The sequence below is a fragment of the Pteropus medius genome, unplaced genomic scaffold (genome assembly GCF_902729225.1).
Source record: "Pteropus medius unplaced genomic scaffold, Ma_sr-lr_union100, whole genome shotgun sequence".
NCBI classification, from domain to species: domain Eukaryota; kingdom Metazoa; phylum Chordata; class Mammalia; order Chiroptera; family Pteropodidae; genus Pteropus; species Pteropus medius.
Genome location: NW_024348242.1, coordinates 3,147,936 through 3,171,542, shown reverse-complemented (window position 1 = coordinate 3,171,542; position 23,607 = coordinate 3,147,936). Strand labels below are relative to the sequence as shown.

General features: G+C 55.9%; 1 protein-coding gene and 1 long non-coding RNA gene across 3 annotated transcripts in view; one reads left to right on the top strand and one right to left on the bottom strand.

Moving 5' to 3' along the window:
- The first annotated feature begins 8,801 nt into the window (after window positions 1-8,801).
- Window positions 8,802-13,425, top strand: LOC120616000 (uncharacterized). The gene is made up of 2 exons (XR_005656418.1): window positions 8,802-9,016; window positions 12,988-13,425. It is a non-coding gene; the product is annotated as an uncharacterized LOC120616000 (long non-coding RNA).
- A 2,903-nt stretch (window positions 13,426-16,328) lies between these two features.
- Window positions 16,329-23,607, bottom strand: part of SCARB1 (scavenger receptor class B member 1) — a 59,924-nt gene continuing 52,645 nt past the window's right edge. The window contains exons 11-13 of one of the 2 annotated variants that reach the window (XM_039879251.1): window positions 23,296-23,442; window positions 20,310-20,438; window positions 16,329-17,305 (exon numbers count right to left, since the gene is read on the bottom strand). In XM_039879251.1, the coding sequence (XP_039735185.1) occupies window positions 20,310-20,438; window positions 23,296-23,442 (276 nt within the window). In that variant the 3' untranslated portion in view covers window positions 16,329-17,305. The remainder of the gene's footprint in view (window positions 17,306-20,309; window positions 20,439-23,295; window positions 23,443-23,607) is intronic. The other variant, XM_039879252.1, reaches the window with a different exon arrangement.

Genomic DNA, 23,607 nt, shown 5'->3' with positions numbered 1-23,607 from the left:
CTCCCCAGTCTGCCCCTGCTGCACGCTTCAGCACAAACCCTCCCCCTCTCCAGCCCAGCCCGGAAGAACCAAATGTTCCCCTATTATGCGAACTCATCTCTCTCTTCCCGTGGGGCTGAAACTGTGATCTGCGCAAGGGGAAGAGAAGGGTCCCCCGGGAGGCCTCCGAGTCAGAGCGCGGGACATCTGCAAGCGGAAACCTCTCCTGCCTGCCCGAGGCCACACCGTCACAGCCCTCCCAGGGCCCTGCCAGACACCCCGAGAGGCCAAACGCCAACCCGGCCGTCCCTGGGGTCTGCCTAGGGCAGATAAGGTCTGGGTCCTTTCTGACAGAGGCCAGAAGCATCACTCCCATGACTCCCGGCCCTCCGTCAGCTACAGAGATGTGAAGCATCTCTCCTGACCCTCCGGGGGGTGGGCAGTGACAAAGGGACGGCCATCAGACAGAGCTGGGCATGAAACGACACACGGGTGTTATTTGCTGAGCCTGCCTAAGTGCCAGCCACTGCTCTAAGCACCTGACTTGTTTAACCTTCACGATCTATAATCTGTTCTTAACCCCAGGCACAGAAGAGGAAACTGAGGCTCAGAGCAGGCAGCTGGACTGAGAACCTTAAATTCGGAAGCAGCAGAGCTGGGATCCAAACCAAGCCATCGGACCCCAGCGTCTGCTGCTCTGTCAAACGTGCGGGTCAGCATTTATGTTCCAGAGGGTTCGCCTGCTGGGCTAGAACCACACCACTCATGACCCAGCCACCCCACTTCTGGGCACGCAGTCAAAGGGACTGAAAGCAGGGTCTTGAAGAGACATCTGTAGCACTATTCACACGAGCCAAGGGGTGGAAGCAACCCAAGTGTCCATTGGTGGGTGAACGGATAAGCGAAATGTGGAGTGTGTGTGTGTGTGTGTGTGTGTGTACACATACAACAAAATTTGAGTCAGCCTTAAAAAGGAAGGAAATTCTGACACAGGCTACAGCGTGGATGAACCTGGGGGGACATTATGCTGAGTGAAAGAAGCCCATCACAAAAGGACAAGACCGTATGACTCCACTCACATGAGGGACCCAGAGCAGCCAAATTCATAGACAGAAAGAACGGCGGTTGCAAAGGGGGAGGGGGTGGAGTGGGGAGTTAGTGTTTAGGGGGTGCAGTGGCAGTCTGCGCGATGAAAGGGTCCTGGGGCCCTGCACTCCCCGCCAGGGACGCGCGCTGCGGGCGGGTGACGTGGTGAGCTTGTCCTGCATGTCCGGCCCCAGCGCACGCGCCGTCTCCCCCGCGACCCGAGCCGCCAGCTCGCGCGGACGGTGCGGTGAGAATCGCTGCGCGCGGCGCTTCTCAAGGCCCGTGTGCGCCCCGGGGCTGTGGCCTCACTCGCCAGAGGCGGCGCTGCTGCCCCCGCCGCGCACGCCCTTCGCCACGTGGCTTCGCGCTTCCTCCCGCCGAGCGGACCCCGAGGGCGCGCCGCCCCGGCTCGGGGCGCGGGCGTAGGGCGCTCCTCCTGCAGCCACGCGGCCGCCTGCCCGGCCACTGCTGGAGGGGCGACGTGCGGCGCGGCGGGCCAGCCCAGGCCGCCCCCGGATGGAAGGAACAAGGGTGAAGGCCGTGGGACCCCTGCGAGCGCCTCGGGAAAGCTGTGCCGGAGCCGGTTCGCAGTTGGGTCTTTGCCCGAGGGCCGGGGCGGTCCGGCCGCCACCGCCCGGCCTGCGTGCCCTCGAGGAAGCTCGCTGGGCACAGCGGTGGGAGACGCCAGCCCGGCCTGCAGTGGGCCCGGCCGCGAGGCTGCCGGAGGGTGGGGTCCCCGGGCCGAAGGGCGGTGTGGCCGGCCTCCAGGTCGCCCGGAGGCGCCGGCGGCGGCTGCCTCGGCTGCCCCTCCCCGCGCTGGCTCCCTATGGGTCGCCACGTAGAAACCGAGGTCGTCCCAGGGTGGCCGCTCCATCACCATGCCGGCTCCCCAAGGACCCATTCGGTGGCAGAAGGGAGGACCTCTGCCAAATGTCCACCCTCTTCCCGCCCAATCAGCTGCCACCACCAGCTGCAGAAGACGCACTGCCCAATCCGGAGCCAGGACGCCCCCACAGGCCACCTCCCGTGCAGCTGTGGACAGTGAGTTTGCTGATTCCGGGCAGTGACCGAAGGCAGCCAGGACCCTCCCGCCAACCCTATCCAAACGCGGCCGCCCCGCAGGGCAGCCAGCACCTTCGGCTGGCCCCCCAACACCAGCAAGACCCCACGCCCGTCAGACATAACCATCCACTGGCATCCACCAGTCCGGAGAACAGAAATAAAGACATTGCCCTATCATCGTCCCAGGATTAATGTCCCTGCTGTGAAAACAAACGTGGCGTCTTCCCGCCAACGTTTATTTTTGATAAATGCTGTGACTTTGCCTTGACATTTCAGAAGCAGCGGGAGACCATTACCCGGTGACGATGTTCTATTCCACTGACATTATCTCTTAATTATAATATGCAAGTAACGCTGAAAAAAAGCGGCCCATAAATAGCTAATTTGGAGTTGCTGCATCCTGCCCTGTCGGGCAAAGCTGACCAATTCCATTCAGTCCTCGCAAATGAGGGAAGACAAATGGGTATCTGAGGGCCCATGCGGGTCCCGCCTCTCCGATGACAAAGCTCACAGGGTGGCGGGAGGTGGCGGGGAGGTGAGGATTTCAGGCATCAGCCGGGCTTCCACCCATCCCCAGGCCCCTCCCCTCCACCCCCATCCCCAAAATCAGAGGGCACTTCACCCCATCACCAATTAATAGCCGCCGACTCCGGGCCTGCAAAACGGTTTGCTGTTTAGAGCAGAGGGGATGGGTGGTGATTTTTTTTCGGGAACGTAATCCGGTCCAGGGGCAGGGAGGTGGAAGGGAGAGCCTCTGGAGGGGAAGCCATTTCACAGCTCCCCAGGGTCCTGGAGCAGAGGGAACACTCGCCAGGGTCAGAGGGGGCTTCGGGAGGGGGTCCTTGGGGACAGGGCAAATGGTGGCTTCAGAACGACACGAGAAAGAAACGTGGACACCCACTCTGTGGAAGTGGGGGACACAAGGAGGGGCAGAGATCGGAGGGGCAACCTGCTCTCCCATCTGCAGCTTCCCCCCTCGCTCCCGCTCAACGTCACTTCTCAAATGCTGTGACTCAGGGACCGCTTTCAGGTGGCAGCAGAGCCAAACGAGGGGCTGCCGGGCTGTGGGACAATGTGGGGAGGGCACACACTGCAGCGGGCTCCTCAGGACACATGCCTACATCCGGGACAGCCCTCCTTCTAGATGTCTGTTCCGAGTTCAGGCTCAGGGCAGGGTTGCTGGCTCAAGGGCCACAAGGATGTGGCAGCATTTAGTGAGCGAAGCTGGTCCAGGCAGTGACCCGGGGACATGCGTCCCTTCTCAGAGCAGCAACCACCTAGGGAACCACTGCCAGACAGGTGTGAGGGCCCAGTGTGGCCGGATCTTCTGATTTTACAAAGGTAGCCGAAAGGCAGATTTTTATATGAATACCCTTGATTTTTAAATATTGACCACTAATTTAGGATCCACCCCCCAAACACTGTGGAAGCCAAAGTCAACATGTGTGGAGGCCACTAGCTTGCACCCTCTGGTCTGGCCTGCGGCCATTCCTTTCCCCTGGGAGATGACCCCACACAAGCCTGGACTCACCCTGCCCTGCGGCCATGGCCAGAGACAAGCCTGATGGCCCCTAACAACTGACCCCAGGAGGTGTGCCCCTGAAGCTCCCTGGCCCTTTCTCTGCCTCGGACCCCTCTCTTTGTCCCCAGTGGTCCGCGCCGAACCAGCTCCACAAAGCCGCCCCATCCAGTGGCTACCTGGCTAGGTCAGGCCACGTCTCCGAGCCTCGGCTGCCCGGTCCGCATCAGGGGTGAAGGCCGGCACCCCCACTAAGGGCCGTGGAGAGCATGAAGGAGGACAGCGGGGGGCACTCGGCAGGCCCCGCGCACAGCAGCCTCTCAGTCCACAGGACAAAGGTCATCGAAAGCAGAAAGAATAAAAGATCGCCTCGGCGGGAGTGTCCGGGGCGGGGTTGTGGGGGGGGGAGCAGGGTGGCACTGTCCCCAGGGACACTGCGAGGGGTCAGCACAGGACACACACGGATCCGGGGCAGAAGACCTGGGCTCAAATCGCAGCCGCCTCACTGCGCCCAGTGCAGCTTTCAGCAGCTCACTCGGCCTGAGCCTCACCTTCCTCTTCCGCCACGTGGGTGAACTGCCCCGTGTAGGATTTTTGCGAGGACGGAGACATACGATCAGGCCAGCACTACACACGTAGAAAGGCACTGGGAGATGTTAGCGCCCTTTCAGAAACTCCCAGGGTCCTCGTTTGCCACGGCTCCCCGCGGACGCACCATGGAGGTGGGGTCCAAAGCCTCAGGCTTTAGGTTTTCCCAGATGCGCGGCGCCTCCCTGCCACCTTCGTGTGAAGGGGTGTCGAGCCAGCCCCGCTTCGAACCAGCCCCGCTTCGCCTGCTCTCCAGGCAAAGCTAATAGTGGCCTCCGCCCGAGGCCTGGCTCCGTTACTGACGTCACTGTGGGCAGCCTGGGGCAACCTGGCCTGAAACGGTCACCGTCACCAGATCTGCCTCCAGAGGGAGGGGCTCCGTCACCCCTGCCTGTCTGCCGTGACAGCGTCTGCAGACTCGCTGTTCAGTCCACCCCGGGCCAACAAACCAGCAGCTCCATTTTCCTCTCGCACCCACTTGAGGAAGGAGACAGCCACCATGTCATTTAGAGTGGAAGCTCGGTAGGTCAGGGATTTGGGTCCGTTTTGTTCACTATCTCGGGCCCAGAACAGAGCCTGGCATGGCCTAGGCACTCAATAAATATTTGCTGAATGAATGAAGGAGAATCTGTCATTTACTGAGTGCTCGTTATGTGCCAGATACTGTGCTACGCCCCTGCAGTGCATTATTTCACTGAACTTCATCACATTCCAAGAGCTGGTTTGTATCAGTCAGGACAGCCCAGGTTATGCTGCAGTAACAAACAGTCCCCCAGATCTCAGCAGCTTAGACGAACAAAGGCTTATTTCTTGCTCATGCTGCACAAGTCAATGTGGGCTGTGCTCTGTGCAGTCCTTATTCTGGGACCCAAGCTCATCGAGCAGCCAGCACCTCCATCATTGCCTGTCACCAGGGCAGAGGGAACAGGAGTTCTGAAGGTTCTCACCCCAGCACTTCGATGCTGTGGCCCAAGAAGCTATACAAGTGATACTCACTGGTCAGAATGAATCACATGATCCCACCCGACCACAACGGGGCCAGGAAGTCCCATCTTCCCACATGCCCAGAAGGTGGAGTCAGAAAGAGTTGGTGTACACACCACTAATGGCTACCACATTGGTATTTTTATTATCCCCATTCTTACAGGTGACGATGTTGAGGCTCAGAGAGGTTAAGTGACTTGCCCAAGGTCACACGGCTAGTAAACAGCAGATCCGGGATTTCCTATCCAGTTCTGTCTGACTCTAGAAACTAGTGTCTCAGCCATTGCCACTTATAAGCCACAAATGTATGACCTGCTTGGTGCTGTTTGTACGTGAGATAAACACATTCGGTGAACTAGGCTGGCGTCACCATAGACATCTACACTCAAATTCCACATTAACGAGCAAAGGAAGTGCCGCTCGGAAACCGAGAAAGTCCTGTCCAAGATTTTCGTTTGGCCCACATAGTATTTTATTTAATTGGAATTTGTTGCCAATAATTAAAAATCAGTAGATTTCACAGTTTTTCACTATCTGCCTTTGAAAATTAAAAAAAAAATTGGAAGCCTTGGCAACAAGGGCCTGCATCCCCATAAAGCAGCCACCAGCACGACTAAAGGCAAAGCCAGGTTCTCGGGTGACAGAGAGGCGGCCTGGGCCGGGCGTGGAGGGGCTGCCGGCAGCCCAGGCCCCGACACGCAGAACACCGCTGACCCTGATCCGGGCCTGACGGCCTCGCTCTCAGGCTCTAACATGTTTCCATCGCCGTCTTAACAATAATGGTGTCAATGCGCACCTTTAAAAGTGTTGAAAAAGCATCGCTTTCGGGGGAGGCAAAGGACCGGCCGTCCCCGCCCAAACCCACTGGCTCTCCAGCCCAGCTTTCGGCAGGGCACGCCGTCTCGCTGGAGCCCCGCTCAGGCGACCCGACCACTCAGCGAACAAATGGCTGGCCTTCCAGGCGTCCTCACAGCTGCCTGGCGCCGCGGGCATCTCAGCTCACCTCTGCGTCTACACACGTCACTTAAAGAAGCTAGATTTACACGGGAAGGATAGCCACACAATGACCAAGGGCAAGTATGCCCATGCAGTTTGACAGCGACACCTCCTGGTGACACTCGGCATTACAGTTCAGCTCCAAGAGACCTTGTAAATACAGCAGGCCCTGGAATAACGTCATCTTGTTCAGTGTCACTTTGCTATAATGTCGATGACGCGGTGGGGACTTAACCCTTGTTTATATCAGTCAGCCTGTGGTAAAACTGGTTTCATTACACACTGTTTCCCTTAAAGCCACGGAACCTATCAGTGACATTAAGTGAGGATTTACTGCGCTGAAACTGTCCCGGATGTTAGAGTTTGTCCCAAAACTCCTTTGTGACGCATTTCAAAGTTTTCTCTAATGATTTTCAGCCTGAAGCGCATAAAATGTCCTTCTTTGCAATCCTCATGAGGACCTGTGAAATAATGAGGCAGGAATTAGGATGCCTGCCGGACACAGAGGGGTCAAAGTGACCTGCCCGAGGGACACAGTGTGCCCGGGCCTCTCCGGCAAACAGCCCTAGCTTCCACGCCCTGCCACTTGCCGGATCGCTGGGGCTGATATCATGGGAGAAACCACGTCCTTCCCTGAGACAGCCGTTGCTGCCCTAGCCACAGACCACAGGGCTGAGCACACCACGACGCAGAGCCGCAGATGTCTCATCCGGGAGTCTCCGTCCCCTAAAATGGAAGAAATTCCTGCGGCCCAGAGAAGAGCAGATGGGGTGGGTCACGGAAACAGACGGAACATCCCAGAGACCAGAAGAATGTTCCACAGTTCTGAAAAGCTGCCGCGGGCCCGGCCACCAGTGTAATGCCTTCCACACCGCCTCGCTCCAATCCATCTGCTGAGCTGTGTTCCCAGGGGAGTGGCAGGCCCATCGGTAATGGGAGCTGAGGAGGTAAACGAGGTCTAGTCTGCAGAAACCTGCCTGGCCAATGTCGCTCGCACTTCTGCACCTTCAAGCAGAAAACAGCTCCATCTTAAAGGGCCCCCTTCAGCCTCGGCCGAGACTTCTGGATGCTGTCAAGTCTGCAGTGGCTAAGGCTTCGTGGAAAATGTGCCATGAAATCTGGAAACGCTCGTGAGCCCAGGCTCCGTGATCCTGCCATTTGGCCTACACCCTCGGGAAAGACACGCCAGGCCCGGAATTCTCGGGAGCTGTCTCCTGAGACTTCGAAGAAAAAGTCAGAGACGGAGTCCCCACCAAAGCAGTGGACCTTGATCACGAATCCTGGCCGGCTCGCACCCACCTCTCTTGCCCTCTCTTGGAGTTCTGCTGTGGGTTTTGGAGAGCCGAGTACTATTTTTAGGAATGCTCATTCTTCCTCCTCTCCGTTCCTTCCCATTCTCAACCTCTCAGGAATGAGCCTGGCTGTCCCCTGCTGGGGCTCTCCCAGCGGGTGGGCACAGCCTGGTGTGCAGAGCCTCTTCCTAGAGCTGGCACTGCACCTGGGTGGGGAGGGGTCTTGCGATCTCCTTTCGTCTCCCAGACACCTCATGTTCTCCAGAATCAGGACTGGTCTGTACCTCTGGTTAGAAATGATGCTCCTTGAAGCGGGCTTCCCATTGCGATTCCAGAAGGAATCTGAGGAAGTAGGAGTGTCTGGGGGCAGCGACGGCCTGGTGAACTGGACAGTGAAGAGACGTGCAGAGCGATGGCTGGGCACGTGTGCCCTGGACCCCGCTGTCGGGGTTCAGATCTGGACCCTGACACTCCCCAGCCATAAAACCTCAGATGTTTACTCCGCGCCCCTGTGCCTCAGTTTCCTCATCTGTAAAATGAGGATGATGATAATAGCAGCACGTACCTGGGTTGTGACGGGATAAAACTATGCATGGCACACAGTAGGCGCTGGATAAGTGCTTCGATGCTCTGTCTTAGGAGAGGAAGCCGGCACACCAGGGCCCAGCTCTGGCCTGACTGGCCGACAGTGGCCACATCTGAGATTTTACGTTTGTAGGGCGTCCAAAATCCTGGTCAGGGTCAGCCCGTCCAGGAGGGGCCAGAGGCAGCCACGTGGACCTTGCGTTGACCAGAACTCCACCATCAGGCTAAGGAGCCACCTCCAGCTTGGAGGCACTGTCCTGGCGCCCGCCACCCAGACGGAAAGAATGGGAGTCACTGCCTGTCCCCGTGGCGGCCCTGGCCCGACGCCGTTCGTTAAGATTTTCACAAGCCCATGACTTCGCACAGGTCTGTCGCAGGGCCCCGCACGTGTAAACTGTTAACTTGTTAACTGCAAACATGCACGGGAGCAGTTTGTGCAGCCCTGGCCCATCAATTTCCATTTTCTGCTTCTGATATTTCCAGAGCCTCAAAGCACAACGGCGGCTCCGCTCCCTGGAGGCCCAGGTGAACCCGGGCCTCCGTCCAGGCCCGCGGCGGAGGGCGCGCCCACAGCGCCCCCTGGTGGCCAGGCCTGCACCCTGGGGGCCGTGGGCGGGGCGTGGGCGGGGCTCTGGGTTCGAGCACAGGAGGCCGTGGGGGGAGGGGCGGCGGCGGCGGAGGCGGGGTCAGCTAGGCGGGCTCTGCGCGCTCTCCCGCTCAAGTCACAAGTCACACGCGCAGTTCCGCTGGTCCCCCGATCATTTGCTCAACACACAAGTATTTGGACGCACACCCGAGGAGCCAGGCGCTGATCCCGGAGCCGGGGACGCAGCGGGGAACCACACAGACCTGGCGCCTGCCCTCGGGAGCTTAGAGTCTAAGCGGGGAGGCAGAGCGGGACCAAAGATCAAAGTGCGACGAGCAGGTACTCGGGGCCCTGAGAGGGAAAAGCAAGGCCATGCGACCTCTCCTAGAGAGGTCACTTGGCGAGAGGAGGAAGAGGCAAGGAACTTGCCTCAGTTTCCCTCCTGGTAAACGGTCCGATCCTCCTGCCTAGCCATCTCAGGGGTGCTGGGAGGGCCCCATGGCGAGAGCAGAAGAGGCTTCACAAGCCACAGAGTCCCTCCCGTTGGTCCCTCCGCATCCACACGGCCAAGCGGCGGTCACGTGCCTCCCCAACTGAAAATCCTCCGGCAGCTTCCGGGGCAGGCCCTGTAGACCGAGCCCCGACCCTACTCTGCAGCCTCCACCCTCTCTACACTCTCTACACTCCAGGCGCACCGCACTCGTTTGTGGTCTGCATGCTGCTACCTCAGGGCCTTTGCACACACAGTGCCTAAGGTGCTCTTTCCCCAATTCCTTCACATCCCTCAAGAATCAGCAAAATGGCACTTCTCAGAGGCCAGGTGTAGAAACACTGGTCCCGGCAGCACCCCCTCCTCTCACGGTGTCACCTGGCTTTTCTTGCTTTCCTGGCACGCACCCCTCCTCTCTGCAGTGATCATGTTTATTCCCCTTCTTGCTCACTGTCTCCCGCACCAGGACGTAAGCCCGTGAGGGCAGGGGCCGCTCCTGCTTTCCGTGCGGCTGTACTTCCGAAGTGGGTAACACTGGAGCCGCCAGATGCAAACAGATCCCCTTTGACTGTTTCTGTGTAGCCCTGGCCCCCGTGGGCTTTCACGGCCCAAACCCCGTGCCCGCTGGTCTTCCCTGGAAAACTGCCCTCCTGGGACACCCCCTGGCCAAGAATCTTTGTCTCAGCATCTCCAGCGGGGGGAACTCAACCCCAAACAACTCCTGGTATATACACAAGTGTCTGACACACAGTCGGCCCCAGAAAACATTTGGGGAAAGAAGGAACAAACGAATGCATCTGCACGGCCCTGCCAGAGCCCGACTCCCCCTCAGTGCCCAGCAAGTGCTCTGCACACAGTAGGTATCTAATAAATGCTTGCAGGAGGCTAGCATCTGAGAGCTTTAATAATAGTTCTCAGCCCCACAGAGAACGCTCACGCATCCATTTCTATTCCTCCCTCACAGGGGTTCCCAGGGGTTCACGGAGCAGGGACCTTCACCCCCATGGGTGGGAAACCCCAGGCTCACACAGGTTACAGAGGGCACAGCGACGGGAGTAGAGCACGGAGTGGCAAAGCCGGAGCCCTTTCCATTATACACTAAGCAAGAACAGATATCACGTGGCCCTGGCTTTTATTTTAGGGGTGTCCCTTCCTAGAGAGGGTCAACATTCATTTGAAAATCTTCCCCCCAGAAAATGCCCAGATATGAGCATAAAATGCAATTTCTTAAGGTTCCAGGCTCTGGGAGCGAGCTGTGGCCTCAGGCAACACGCACCCTAATTTAAGGCACTCTGAGACCAAAGCACCTCTTAGAGCACAGGCCTCTGAACAACCTGTGTGTGCAGCTTGCCCCCCAGTGGCCGATCCAGGAATTGGCCAGAAGCCCTGAGCCAAGGCCGGTGGAGGGGAGGAATTTTCCCATCAGCCTGGAGAAGGGGACTTGGTCTCCAGGGTAGGAAAAAGCCACACCCGGATTTAAACAAGGTATGGACCCTGTGAGAGTGTGCATGTCAGAAGGCCCTCTCAGGCCACTACACAGAGAATGGACCACATAGGACACACATGGGAGCTGAGAGACCCGTGGGCCAGGCTGGCAGAGCCTCCAGGTGAGAGACCCCAGTGGCATCAGGAAGGACACCCCTACAACTGTGGGCTGGAATGCAGGGTCCCCAGCCCTGAATCCATCGCACGGAGCCACTAACTCTTTTGAGCTCCATGCTGACCCTGCAAGGCAGGTGTTAGATTATTCCAATTCTTTTCAGATGAGGAAAGCCGCCCTGGTGACTCCATTCACAGGGTAGTGTGCACTTGATCAATATGTTTCAAAGAACAGCCATCTGAACAAGGGAAAACTCTGAGGAATGTGATAACCATCTTGGGTAAGCATGTTCCAATTTGTGGCACAATCGTAGGTACCAGAGGTTACATTACAAATCCTTGAGGTTTAGGACTACAGCGACTGGAATTAAGACTTTGAGTATTCTAGAACATTCTCGTATCAACTAGAGTACAGACACAGTGCCCCAGGAATTCCAAGACGGGGGAAAGATGAGTGAGCAGAAGTGATCAGGGAGGCTTCCTGGAAGAGGGGGCATGGCTGGGATTGAGCCTCTGATGATGGCGAGGGCTGAGTGAGACAGAGGAGGGCAAGCCCCCATGAAGGGGCAGCACTTATTCCACAGGGAGAGTGGAGAGTCGGGGGCGTGCAGGACACACAAAGGGACAGTGCAGGGTCCCTGAACTGGGCAGGTCTGGTGGTACCTGATGGACACCTTTACACTTTACACTTTCAGCGTCATGCATGGACACTGGAGAAGCAGCACTGGCCCACTTCTGCTTTTCTTTTAAAGGAAAATTCTGTAAGTAAAAAAAGCGAGTCGAATTAAAGAAAAATATTAAGTTAGCAGAGTCACATAGTAGGTGGGAGTCAGGACATAAAGTGAGCACGGGAAGACAGTCTCAGAGTCAAGATACTCCCGAGAATTCCTCAGAACCATGCAACACTGACGCCTGATGCGGTGTCCCTTAGTGTCCCTTAGTGTCCCTTAGTGTCCGCGCAGCCCGTCCTTCCAGCCTTCGCCGGAAGACAGTTCCCTCACCGAGCCCCAGACGAAGTAGTTGACGGGGTTCAGGGATCAGGGTTGTACCGAAACACAGATCATGCCAACCTAAAAAGATGCTCAGAAGCGAGATGCTCACCCAGTGAGACAGGTGGAGGGCACACTCGCCTTTTCTGTCCCATGTTCCCTTGGGACACACACACACACACACCGCTTTACAGAGATTTTTTCTTTCTTATGAGCAGGTCGAGCTGAATGCAAAAGTCATAAGTGTCTGCGATGGGCTCCGGGAAGTCAGCAATGCCCCCTGTGGCTTTCTAATAAGGCTGGGAACTCTGCGCTTAGCTCTCCAAGGGCAATGACCTTGGGCGTTTTAAGGACGCCATCTTCTACGCTTGGACTCCCTGTGAGCCTCTGGCCGGCCTGCAGGTCCCCCAGAGAGCAGGCCCAGGCCATTCCCCCAGCCCCTCGCCAGGCTCCCACCCACCCAGCAGCAGACAGGTGCAGCGCCCCCTGCCCTCCAGCCCCCACCTGACGGACGCTCCCAGACGCTGGTTTTGAGACCTGAACTGAAGATTGAGTAATCCTTTTACAACCAAATCGATGGTTTCCACTTTGTAGCTTTCTACAAATGTGAAGAAATGTCCAAAAGACTTGTCAGCTGATAGGTGGGTAAAAATGCTTTTTGATGACAGATTTGCATCTGGTTTTGGCCCATGACTCAGGAGTATGAGAATTGAGTGACATGGCTATCACTACGCTCCTTACTCCCAGCTACTTACCTATGTCAACAAGGCTTCTCTATCTCATATCTGCAAAAATAGGGATGGAATTGATGACAACATTGGTCTCATTCTTGCAATCAGTAATAGTCATTCATGGGGACATGAACCGATTGGGGTGGAGAGGAAGTCTCATTCATTTCATTATGAGATGCAGTTCCATGCAAAAAAAAAAAAAAAAAAAGAAAAAAAAAAACCAACCAGAAAAGAACTACCAATGAGATACAACTACGAATGACTAATATTTTCAAAACCTGAAAATACCAAGGTACTGGTGAGTATGTAGAGCAGGTGAAACAACCATACCTTGCCTGTGGGAATGCAGAATGGCACAGCCACTATGAAAATTGTCTGGCAGCACCTAAAAGGTTAAACACGGAGTTACCATACGACCCAGCAATCCCATTCCTAGGTATTTTACTGAAGACAAATGAAAATATATGTTCACACAAAAATCTTCCTCGCTAATGTTTACAGCACCCTGACATTCACAATGGCCCCAAACTGGAAACACTTCAGACTTCAACTCATGAATGGCTTCAACTCGTGACTGGCTAAAACCTGTGGCATTCGCACACAATGGAATGCAGCTCAGCAGTAAAAACGAACTGTTGATACACGCAATGAATCTCAAGACTCGATGCCAGGTGAAGCAGCCAATCTCAAAAGGCTACACACTGTATGATTCCACTTATGTGACATTCTGGAAAAGGCAAAACTATCTGGTTGGCAGAGGATGTGTTTTCCGAGAAAGTTTCACCACAAAGGGAAAGCAGAAATAAATTTGGGGGATGATGAAATTATTGTGGATTTTGACTGTGGTGGCATTTACTTGGATCTATATGTGTGTTAAAATTCCTAGAACTGTATACAAACCCATCAGTTCTCTGTAAATTTAAAAATGTATAAAATATAAAAAGGAGATGCATTGCAATAGTTTTACTTCTTTGATATATACCAAAATGTGAAACATATCGATGTTGTTTTTATCAATTGTGTACCTACAGTTGGGTGGCAATCCAGACCAAAAAATCAACGAAAAAAACAACAAACTTTAACCATTATGGTCACGAAAAAAAATTTAAACGTCCGTCTCAACTTATTCAGACGTTTATGTTGCAGAGAAGTATATCAGAAAGATTCCTAAAACTTGAAGGCATACATTATATAACATTTAGCTAAAATTCTAGGAGAAATAAGGAAATACGTGTTCACCGGTGGGGTGGAAGCTACAATTTTTGACTACAAGAGCTCACTTGCGTATTTTTTAAAATGGTGGTGAGCATCCTCTCTCGATCACATTTCGAGCTCACGTGGCCCATTTAAAAGAGTGACGTAGTGGTTTTATTTTAAAACATCGACCAGGACAATACGCGGGAAGTTTCATCCTCTGCAACTATTTAGATAAGAACGTTTGCACATCAACGTCAGGCAGGGAGTTTTAGGCGGGCGCGCTGCGCACGCAGGTGGAGGAACCAGCGGGGTAGACACTGGGGCGTCACGAGCCAAATCCTGGGGGTCCCGCCCCCAACGCACCCCCCTGAGGGCCCGCCGCGACACGCGAGGGCAAGGCTTCCCGCCGCAGGTGTTTCGCATCGCCACGGCGCCTCTTACGTCATCACGGGGCCTCCTGCGTCATCATGTCGCCTAACGTGGGCACCTCGCTCCTTCATCACGGCGCCTCCACCGTCACCGCAAGCCTCTCGTCACGTCTCTGGCGTCACCGCAGCGCCTCGCCATCGTCATGGCGCCTGAGTCATCGCGGCGCCCCCTGCTTCGTTTTGGGGCGGCTTACGTCACCGCGGCGACACCCGCATCATCACGGCAACGCTCGCGTCATCAAAGCGGCGACGCTGGCGTCATCGCCGCAGTGACGCTGACAGCCTCGTGGACGGCGATGCTCGCCGCACCACGGTGACGCTCCCATCACCGCCATGGTGCCGACGTCATCGCGATGGCTCCTACGTCACCATGGCTGGAGATGCCCACGGTATCACAGCGGTGATGGGTCACCACGGCGCCGCCTACGTCATCGCGGCGGCGACACAAGTCATTACGGAATGCCTACGTCACCACGGCGCCGCGTCACCACCGCCAGCGATGCCTGCGTCACCATGGCGATGCTTCGGTCATCGCTGGCAACGCACACCACCTCTATGGCGGTGTCACGGCAACATTGACTGGTGCCACGTCACCATAGCGACGTCCAGGTCATAACAGCGATACCTACGTCATCATGGCGCCTCTGTGCATTATCTTGGTGACTCTAGCATCGTCATAGCCACTCTCAAAGTTATCACAGAGCCTCCAACGTCACCAGACGCCGGAGAGCTCACGGCGCTTCCCGCTTCGTCTTGGGGCGGCGCCCGTCGCCACGGCGACGCCTACATCACCGCGGGCGCCTCGGAAGACAAGGCTCATTTTTCTGGGCCTCGTGAGACCCGGCCACTACCGTCCCCGCCAGCCCCCCGACCTCCGGGGCAGGGCAGTTCAGCGACTTCCCCAGGCCCCTTTCGCTATTAGAAATATTTAAAATTCCATCTTACGACAGCATTAGTATAACGATGATTGTATTAGGATTTCAAACATTTTTTTTCTACCTAAAAGTTTTTTCCCCTCTGATTTTAAAAGAAACGAAAATATTTTTGTAGGTTCCTGGAAGTATCGCGGGGCTGGGCTCTCTGCCTGCTCTACACTGTGGGGGAGAGCCCCTGGCTTATGGGGTGGAAATCATCTGCCCATCACCAGTTGGGCGCCCATTCCAACCTCCAAGGGCTCCATGGAGACGGGAGGGGGCGGGGCAGCTGCGTCAGCGTCACCAGCCGTGTCCAGTGAGGCTCAAATGGCAAACTCTGTGAGGGCGCAGTTCCACCTGGGTATTTACCCCAGAGAAACCCGCTCAACGGTGTTTTGGTTCCTGACACACCCCAACCCCCAGGGCAGTGTCCCGCCTATGGTGGTTAAGGAAGGAAAGAATGTTCAATGTATTTGCAATAGCGGGTAACCAGACAACTTAGACTCCATTGGAGGGACTGTGTGATCATCAGGACCTTGGGGACCACGCAGCCATTAAAAGGAATGACGTGACTCACTCAATATGTAGGGACCAGGGACAACGTCCCAGACAGGGACAGATGAACACTGGCCAACTTGGGTACAAAAGATCAAGATGACAAGTCATAATCGATAATAATAATGATGGCTAATTTATACATCCCCTACCATGGGAGAGCTGTGTGCTAGGCATTCCATGTATGAAGTCACTGAATCTTCACTATGCCACTCTATGAAGCAGGTACTATTATCTCCATTTTAGTAGTGGAGAGACGGGCACAGAGCGGTCCAGTGACCTGCCTAAAATCACAAAACTAGTAAGAGGCAGAGCTTAGAGGCATCTGGCCCAAATCCATTCTCTTAACCACTTCTCTCTTCTGCCACTTGTGTAATGAAAAGCCAAAGCTCAGAATGATACTCCGCATGTCCTATATGGCACCTTGGTTTGTATATAAACACGCAGGGGAAAAAAAAAAATCCTAGCAGGTTCCATGCCAAAGTGGCAAAGGTACTTACCTTGGGCGGCGGTCAAAATGGCCTTGGATCCCACTTTCTAAATAAGAGCTACCTTCATGCAGTATTTGTAAAATGTTAAATACAACACTGAAATTTTAAAACGGGCAAGTCAGCAGCCCAGACCATGAGAGACGCTGGTGGCAGGTTCCAGAAAGGAGGTCTAGATTAGGAGCTCAAAACTTTCCAGGAAGCTGCCCCCGAACCATGCCCCCCACCCCCACCAGCAAACAGGCTCACAGACTCGAGTGTTCAGGTTTGTGAAAAGTTTATTACTTCAATGGTGAATTATTTTTAAAAGACGATAAAACTCAATTCACTTCCAGTAGAAAAGAGACAGAGGCTTGCCCCAGAGACCAGAAGTGGCAGGTAGACGGGTCGCCCACCCGACCAGGCAGCCAGGCGGACGGGACCCAGGCCCCTCCAACTCTTCCCTGGCACCTGAAAGATGAGGGCCTCATGGGGGGGAGCTCAGGGTGGAGCCTCCCACCACCCCAGCTGGGGAGCAGCCAGCCCAGCGCACAGGATGTCAGTTTCGCTGGAGGAAAGCGGCCCCCCACACCCAGATCCAGTGCCTGTGCAGACTTCAGGGAGATCAAAGTCCTGTGGGGGTTTGGGGACGGAACAGGAGCATGAGCATCTGTCACTCACGCTGGTTTCTGAGGCTTGTGTGAAGGGGCTATGTCCTCAGCCCAGCTCTGGGTCCAGGCTGGGCACTGAGCCCACAGCCCCCTGCTGCCTGGCTTTGGCACAAAGTCTGCACTCCCGGGCTGGGTGTCGTGAGAGCGGCTGACCCCTCGGAGCAAAAGCCCGGTCCTGCTGGCGGAGCCACCAAGTGGGGCCGCAGTGTTTTAAGACTGATGTAGAGGCAATGGGGGAGAAGTGGCCCAGTAGGTGACCGGGCTCACCCAAGGGAGAGGACCCAGTGCCCACAGCTCCTGCGGGTGACTTAGAGAGAAGGTTCCAGAACAGTCCCTGTTGTGAGCCTGTCACTGAGTCCCCTCGGCAGCAGTTCTATCCCTGAGTGTGTCCGCACACACCTGTGCACACACGTGCATACACGTGTCGGGGGCGTGTGCAGGGCGTGGACACGCACGTGCAACTGGGAGGCTCAGGCTTAGGGACTGGAGGGCTATTGCTGAGGGCCCTGAAGGAGAGGGGTGTAGGGGCTGGGGAGCCAGGGTGGCTGAGTGGCTGGGCTGGGCTGGCTCTCGGCACCTTCGGGACTCTGTGGAAAAAAGGGAAGTCATGTCACCACACCCAGTCACCAGGCCCCGCCCACCCCAAGCCCCACCCACTTGTGTTTAGCTGGGGAATGAGGACCTGGAGCAGAAGGCAGAGTACCCAGGAGGCAAGACAAGGCCAAGAACATGCCCCTGCGGGGCCGCCCTGTGCTGGTGTCCAGGCCGTTCACCGCACATGCAGTTCCAGAGGGCCTCCCCAACTTGCCCTGCCCTCACCCCATTTTAGAGATGGGGAAACTAAGGCCCAAAAGGACTTGCCTAATACAATGAGAAGGGCAGAGCAAGACGTTCAGGGCTTATATGCAACACTGTTAACACGGAAAACCTGGAAATAACCTAAATGCCCATCGACAGAAAGCGTTTTTAAAGTACAGTCACGAGATGGTACACAACCTAGACAGCTGTCGCAGACAGGAAATGGAGGGAAAGCCAGCTACGCAGCCACACACGTACTGTGACACCAAGGTGAGGCGAAACAGGACGAAGCAGCCACACACGTACTGTGACACCAAGGTGAGGCGAAACAGGACGAAACATTAACCACTAGTGTTAACAGTCAGTTTAAAAACGTCAGCACACGACGCTGCCGAGTCTGGGTGACGGGGAGCTCGGATGTTATATTTTCTCTAGTTTTACATTTTTAAAATTTTTTTTCAATTAAAAAAAATTTTAAAGACAGCAACGATGATGAGAATTTAGGGCAACTCTGCACTCCCTAAGCCCTCTGCCCTCCACCCCCTGCAGAGTGGGGGGCCCTCCAACCCCCCCACACTGTGGGCAGGACGGGGGCGGGGGGCTGGGGAGGCTGGGATTCCTGGCCCCTCTCGCTTGGGGACAGATCCCAGCCTTCTGGATTGAGCCATGTTCAAGAATGGGGCAAAGGGGGAGGGTGTGACTATACGCACGCCGCTCCCTAGACACACACATCGAGCAGCACGCGACACCAGGGGTGGCCAGAATCTCAGCAATGTGGGCCTGAAGAGCCACAGCTTGAGGGAGCCTCGCTCAAAAGTAAAAAGGGGAAACGATTTCCCCCCCAAAAAGCACTCGTCCGTCCAGGAACCGGACCGTGAAGCCGAGCCCTCCTCTTCCTGTCCCCTTCCACTTGTGTTTAGCTGGGGAATGAGGACCTGGAGGTGGGGGAGAGTACCCAGGAGGCAAGACAAGGCCAAGAACACGTCCCTGAGGGGCCGCCCTGTGCAGGTGTCCAGGCCGTTCACCGCACAGGGCGCCTGGCCAAAGGGTCTGCCAACCGGCTGTCCTGCTCTGTTTGCCAAGCCTGGGGCCCTAGCGCTGGCTGTGTCTGCACAGAGAGACCGTCTTTTTCTCATTCAAATAAAAACACCCTTCCAGGCTAGTGGAGGCGCTATTTCCTGCCTTCCCTCAAACGAGGCAGCTCTTCAGGCACCCCCACGCCCAGGTGCAGGGCGGGGTGCCCTGGCAGAGACTCAGCACGGGCTGGAAGCCGCCCCACACAAACTCCAGGTCTCCCAGACCACTGGCCACTTCCCAGGTGCCTACCCCCCAAACCAAAGCCTGTGGACACCACAGGACACCGTGCTCCCCAAGCACACGGGACCAGGCAGGGTCGTCATGTGGGATGGACACCAAGCTGCCTTCCAGAAGGCAGCATAACCCTTCTTTATGCCTGCCGACCCCACTCCTGTACCCTGAGAATACTAAGCAAGTTTCTGCACAAGGGACTCCTGGCTGGAAGGGGGCAGGGGCGGGAATGGGGCCAACTGTGCCCGACTTAAAGCATCCCAGAGGACTTCTCAGGAGAGAGGAAGGAGAGGAGGGACGTGTCCCTGGCTGGGATGTCCTGCCCCCGATCCCAGGGACCGAGTCCCGCGGAGGTCCCCCCCTAATGCTCATCTCAACATGGTGGGGTCCTGCCAGAGCACAGGAGCCCCCAAGAGCCTGGCTGGGGACACAGCTGTCCCTCCCTCCTCCTCACAGGGCCGGCAGCACCTGCCAACACAAACACGCTGGCACCCACCACTTTTCATTTTCTATTTTATTTCCTCCTCCGACCCTGGCAATCGAAGTGAAATGGAGGCAGCCAGCTGGCCCCAAGCGCAGGGTTGCTGCCCTGCCCCGCCCTGCGGCTCGGGAAAGCTATTTCGGCCCGGCAGGCTCAGCCCCAGAAGCTGGTGGGGGTGGCACATTTTTCAGAAACCAAAATAGCAGCTATTATCAGAAGCGCAACGGGAGAGCACTGGCCCCTGCCCAGCCTCAGACTGTGAGGCCTGCTGCTCTGCCTGTCAATCCCCTGGAGGGTGGCCCAGGAGGCCTCCCCACGGCACTCGCTGCTTCTCCCACAGACGGGTGAAAACTCAGGGTGTCCAGTTAAATTTCAACTTCGGGGATAAAATGAATAGGTTTTCAGTATAACCATGTCCCAAGACTCGCATGGGACACTTACCCCGAAACGTATTCACTGTTTACCTAAAATTCACATTTAACTGGGTGTCCGCTGGTCGCTCCCTCATTTCTGTGTGTGTTTGGTTGTTGGTGCTCCATCCGGCAACCCCACCCTCAGGCCAAGTCCTGGATGTTCAGTTGATGCCTAAATTCTTTCTTCTTGGTCAGTCAGCCCAGATTTATTTAGACCAATCTACATCAGAATCCCCTCAGGGATCCCTGAAAATACAGATTCCTGGGCCCCATCCATCATTCTATACCAGGAGGCCTAGAAGGATCTGCATTTGTAGCAAACCTCCCTGGCCTTGCGGATAAGACACCAGCCCACAGAACGCTAGTCGCCCTCCACCTCCATCAGGCCTGGGGCCGAAGAAACCACCATTCACTCAGAAACCTGAGAAAGGGTTTTCCTCCAAAAGCAAAATATACAAGTATGTTCAGTGTGCAGATGCCCTGGGCGAAGGTCGGGCTAGAGTAACGTGGTGGATGCGGTGTTTCGAGCCGCCAGAGTTCCACTCGCTGCGGGAGGGGAGGCGGGGAAGGTGAGCGTTACCTGGTACCCACCTATAGTCTTGCTTCTTGCAGAACAGTCCCCTTGGGAGCTGATGTCATCAGGGATTCAGAATAGGCCTGCATGGCCTCCTTATCCTTTGAGCCCTTTTTACTACTACTCCAAAATAAATAGCATCTCTCCTAGAAGATAACCAAGCTAATTGATAGTTGGCACAAAAGATTTGACGCGGTTCTTCGATTTTCGAGAAGCAAAGAGGAGGGTGCGAGATTCTAGATTCCAACAACTGTTAATGATCGGGGTGGGCTTAGACTTGAGGGAGTGATGTCACCCTTCACCAGAGACAGACCAGCACCTTCAGGGAACATACTTGGTCGGATGGACCGGCCAAGCTTAAAAGGGCTCATCTACTGGAAAATGCAGGCAAGGAATCTAAGTGGGGAGGGGGGCCATGGCCAGCAGGGTGGATGGACCAAGAGTCAGTGGGTGAAGCAGGTGGCATTTTAAATCAACCAGAGACAGATTTTTCTGTTAAAAGGCTTAATTCTTCTTTTTTTTTAATGACCTGAGAAGAAACATTTCTCTGAAATTAAAATATGTTGAGTTCGCCAGCATGTGATCCTTTTGTCTTTTTTCAATCAAGACAAACACATAGAACCATTTAAGGCCTAACCTCGGCTGAGCCACAAGATACCTAACGGGATAAATTTCAATTATTTGGCCTCCACTGAAACCTGCGGGGAGGGGGCCTCGACTGCGTCACCAGCAGAAACCGGAAGCAATGGCGTTCTCGCTGGGTCTAGGGGCTGAGGCACGGACGGGTCCGAGCCAGCATTTCACATGGTGTCCTCACTCTCCGCCCCGCCCCCCTTCTGACAAGACCGTTAGGAAAGAGACAGAGAGACAGAGAGACAGAGAGACAGAGAGACAGAGAGACAGGAGGCTGCCTGGGCTTCTTCCTCTGGTCCAACCCCTTACTCACTGGTCCCCTGGGCACCCAGCATGTGGCCGTGAATGGAAGCCCACCCGACAGAGCATCCACGAGCTGGTCCCCTCTGCCCTCCTACCATAATCGAAGTCAAAAAACTATAGGGAGTTCCCTCTGTGCACTGGAGTGACAGCCTCGCTCAGGCTGGCTATTGCTGGGGCGGTGACGGGGGACAGGGCTACCCAACAGTCTCATCACACCCGACATCCATCAGGCTCACACAGCAGAGGCAGCGCTGGTGAGCGCTGACACCCTCCCACTGGTGCAAGCCCTCCCCGCAGTGGGGCACCTTGGAAAGACGGGGGGTTCAGGGCCTGAGGCCCAGGTCAAGGGTCTGGGCGGTTTACGACCGTCCCGGCTGTTCCAGCAAGTGACCTAGCACGAAGGCCACCCCGAGAAAGACAAAGAGCTGGCACCAAAGCTAAAGAAAGCAAGCAGGCATTGCAGGTGGCCCAGGGGCAGCGGGAGCCGGGCGGCGCCCCCACCGCGGCCTCGGCCTTGGGCCCAGGACAAGGTGGGGGCCACCGAGGTGGCTTTCTGGTTCATGGACCCAAAATGGCCTCTCGATTCCCTGCCATTGAGCAGTGTTCCCTCCTCACCACGTAGCCCCTGGAGCCGCCCGATCACAGGCCTTGTCACCGTGTGACCGTAGCGGCTCCTTAAAGTCTGTCTTGGCCCCTGGACTCTAGACCTCATGTTCTAGTCATTTCTGTATCCCCCAAGCTGTGCATGGTGCCTCGAGAAAAGGAAGCCGCTCATCGGAGGGGTGTCACTAACGCCATGAACGAATGAATGAATGAAGGAATGATGACACCAAGTCAAGAAGGGGTATTTGTTCCCCGCCTACCCCGCCTCTAGGGGGCCACATGTCTTCAGAGCCCTTCTCCACATTCACGCTCTCCTGAAATAACCTGCGCCCGCCCCGGGCCGAGCCGCCACCCTCACTCACTGGGGTCTCCTCTCTGGTCCCCCCATCCTCCCTGCCCACCCGGGGACCTGGTTGCCACACAGCAGCGAAGCCTTAAATGCCTCCAATAGCTTCCTGTCAGCCCTGGAATCAGCTCCGAGCTGCTCGCCTGCATTGCAGGGCCCAGCGTGACCTGCCCTGCCCTCCCTTTCTCCTGTCCCCTCCTCGCTCCCTTCCAGCCGCCTGGCCTCGCGGGGTCCCGTCCCGAATGCCTCCGCCACCCCTGCCCCGGGGCCTGTGCACTGGCCGGGGCTTCCTTCTCCCCAGGACGCTGTGCTGAGAGGCACATCAGCTCCCATATCTAAGCTTCAACTCTGCTCTGAGGAGTGGCCTTTCTGACACTCTCTCTACAGGTGTCCTCAAGCCCTCGGACGCTGCTGTGCGGTCCAGGAGCCACATGTGACAGCTGAGCCTTCGGAATGGAGCGAGTCCAAATCAAGACCCGCTGTAAGTATAAAACACACACCGGATTTCAAACGCTTCACAAGGAAAAAGATGCAAAGTAATGTACGTCTATTTTTAAATCTGATTACGTGTTGAAATGGTCATATTTTGAATACATTAAGTAAAACATATCATTCAAATTAATGTTTTTACTTAATGTGGCTATTAGGAAATTAAAACTTTAAATCTCACCTGTGGCTCACGGTGTATTTTTAGCACCGTCACATCCTCTACCATCTTTATCATCAGAGAAATTACCCTGTTTACTTGGTTTTCATCTGTCTGCCCGACTGGAAAGCCAGCCCCCTGCGCCCCACCCACACCCCAGGGGCAGAGACCGCATCTGTCTTGTTCACCGCTATGTGCCTGGCACCTGGAAGGTGCTAACTTGATGGACAAACCAGGTACCAGGTCTCATAACCCAAAACCCACCGGCAGCCTCCCGGAACAGGTAGAGACGTAGAAATGCAGGATGCAAGAGATGCAAGCGACGGCGCCCCCACCCCAGACCGCAGGGGCTGAGAATCCTGTGGCTGAGGAGTGCAGACTGCAACAGGATGGCTAGGGCACCCCATCCAAGCCCCCCACCCCGTCCCCTAGCAGGCAAGCAATGGGCCGCCAGGCCCAGGCTGCCACCTACCTGGCTCCGGATTTGGTAGATGATGGGGATGAGCAGCAGGACACAGCCCACGGCGAGGAGGACATACTGGGCGTAGTGCAGCACCTTGGGCATCAGCACCAGCTGGGTGTAGAACGTCTCAAGGGTCTGACCCTCCATGGCCCCTCTCTGAGGAGGGAGGGCGACAAACAGGCTGGGGCCACACGCAGATGCCACTCCATGCCACGGCCCTGCGTCCCTCCCACACCTGCCCCATCTCAAGCGCACTGGCCAAAGCGTGCGCTAGAGCCTATGGAAAGTGGGGAGGGGTGGGATGTGGGGACGGGGGCTCCG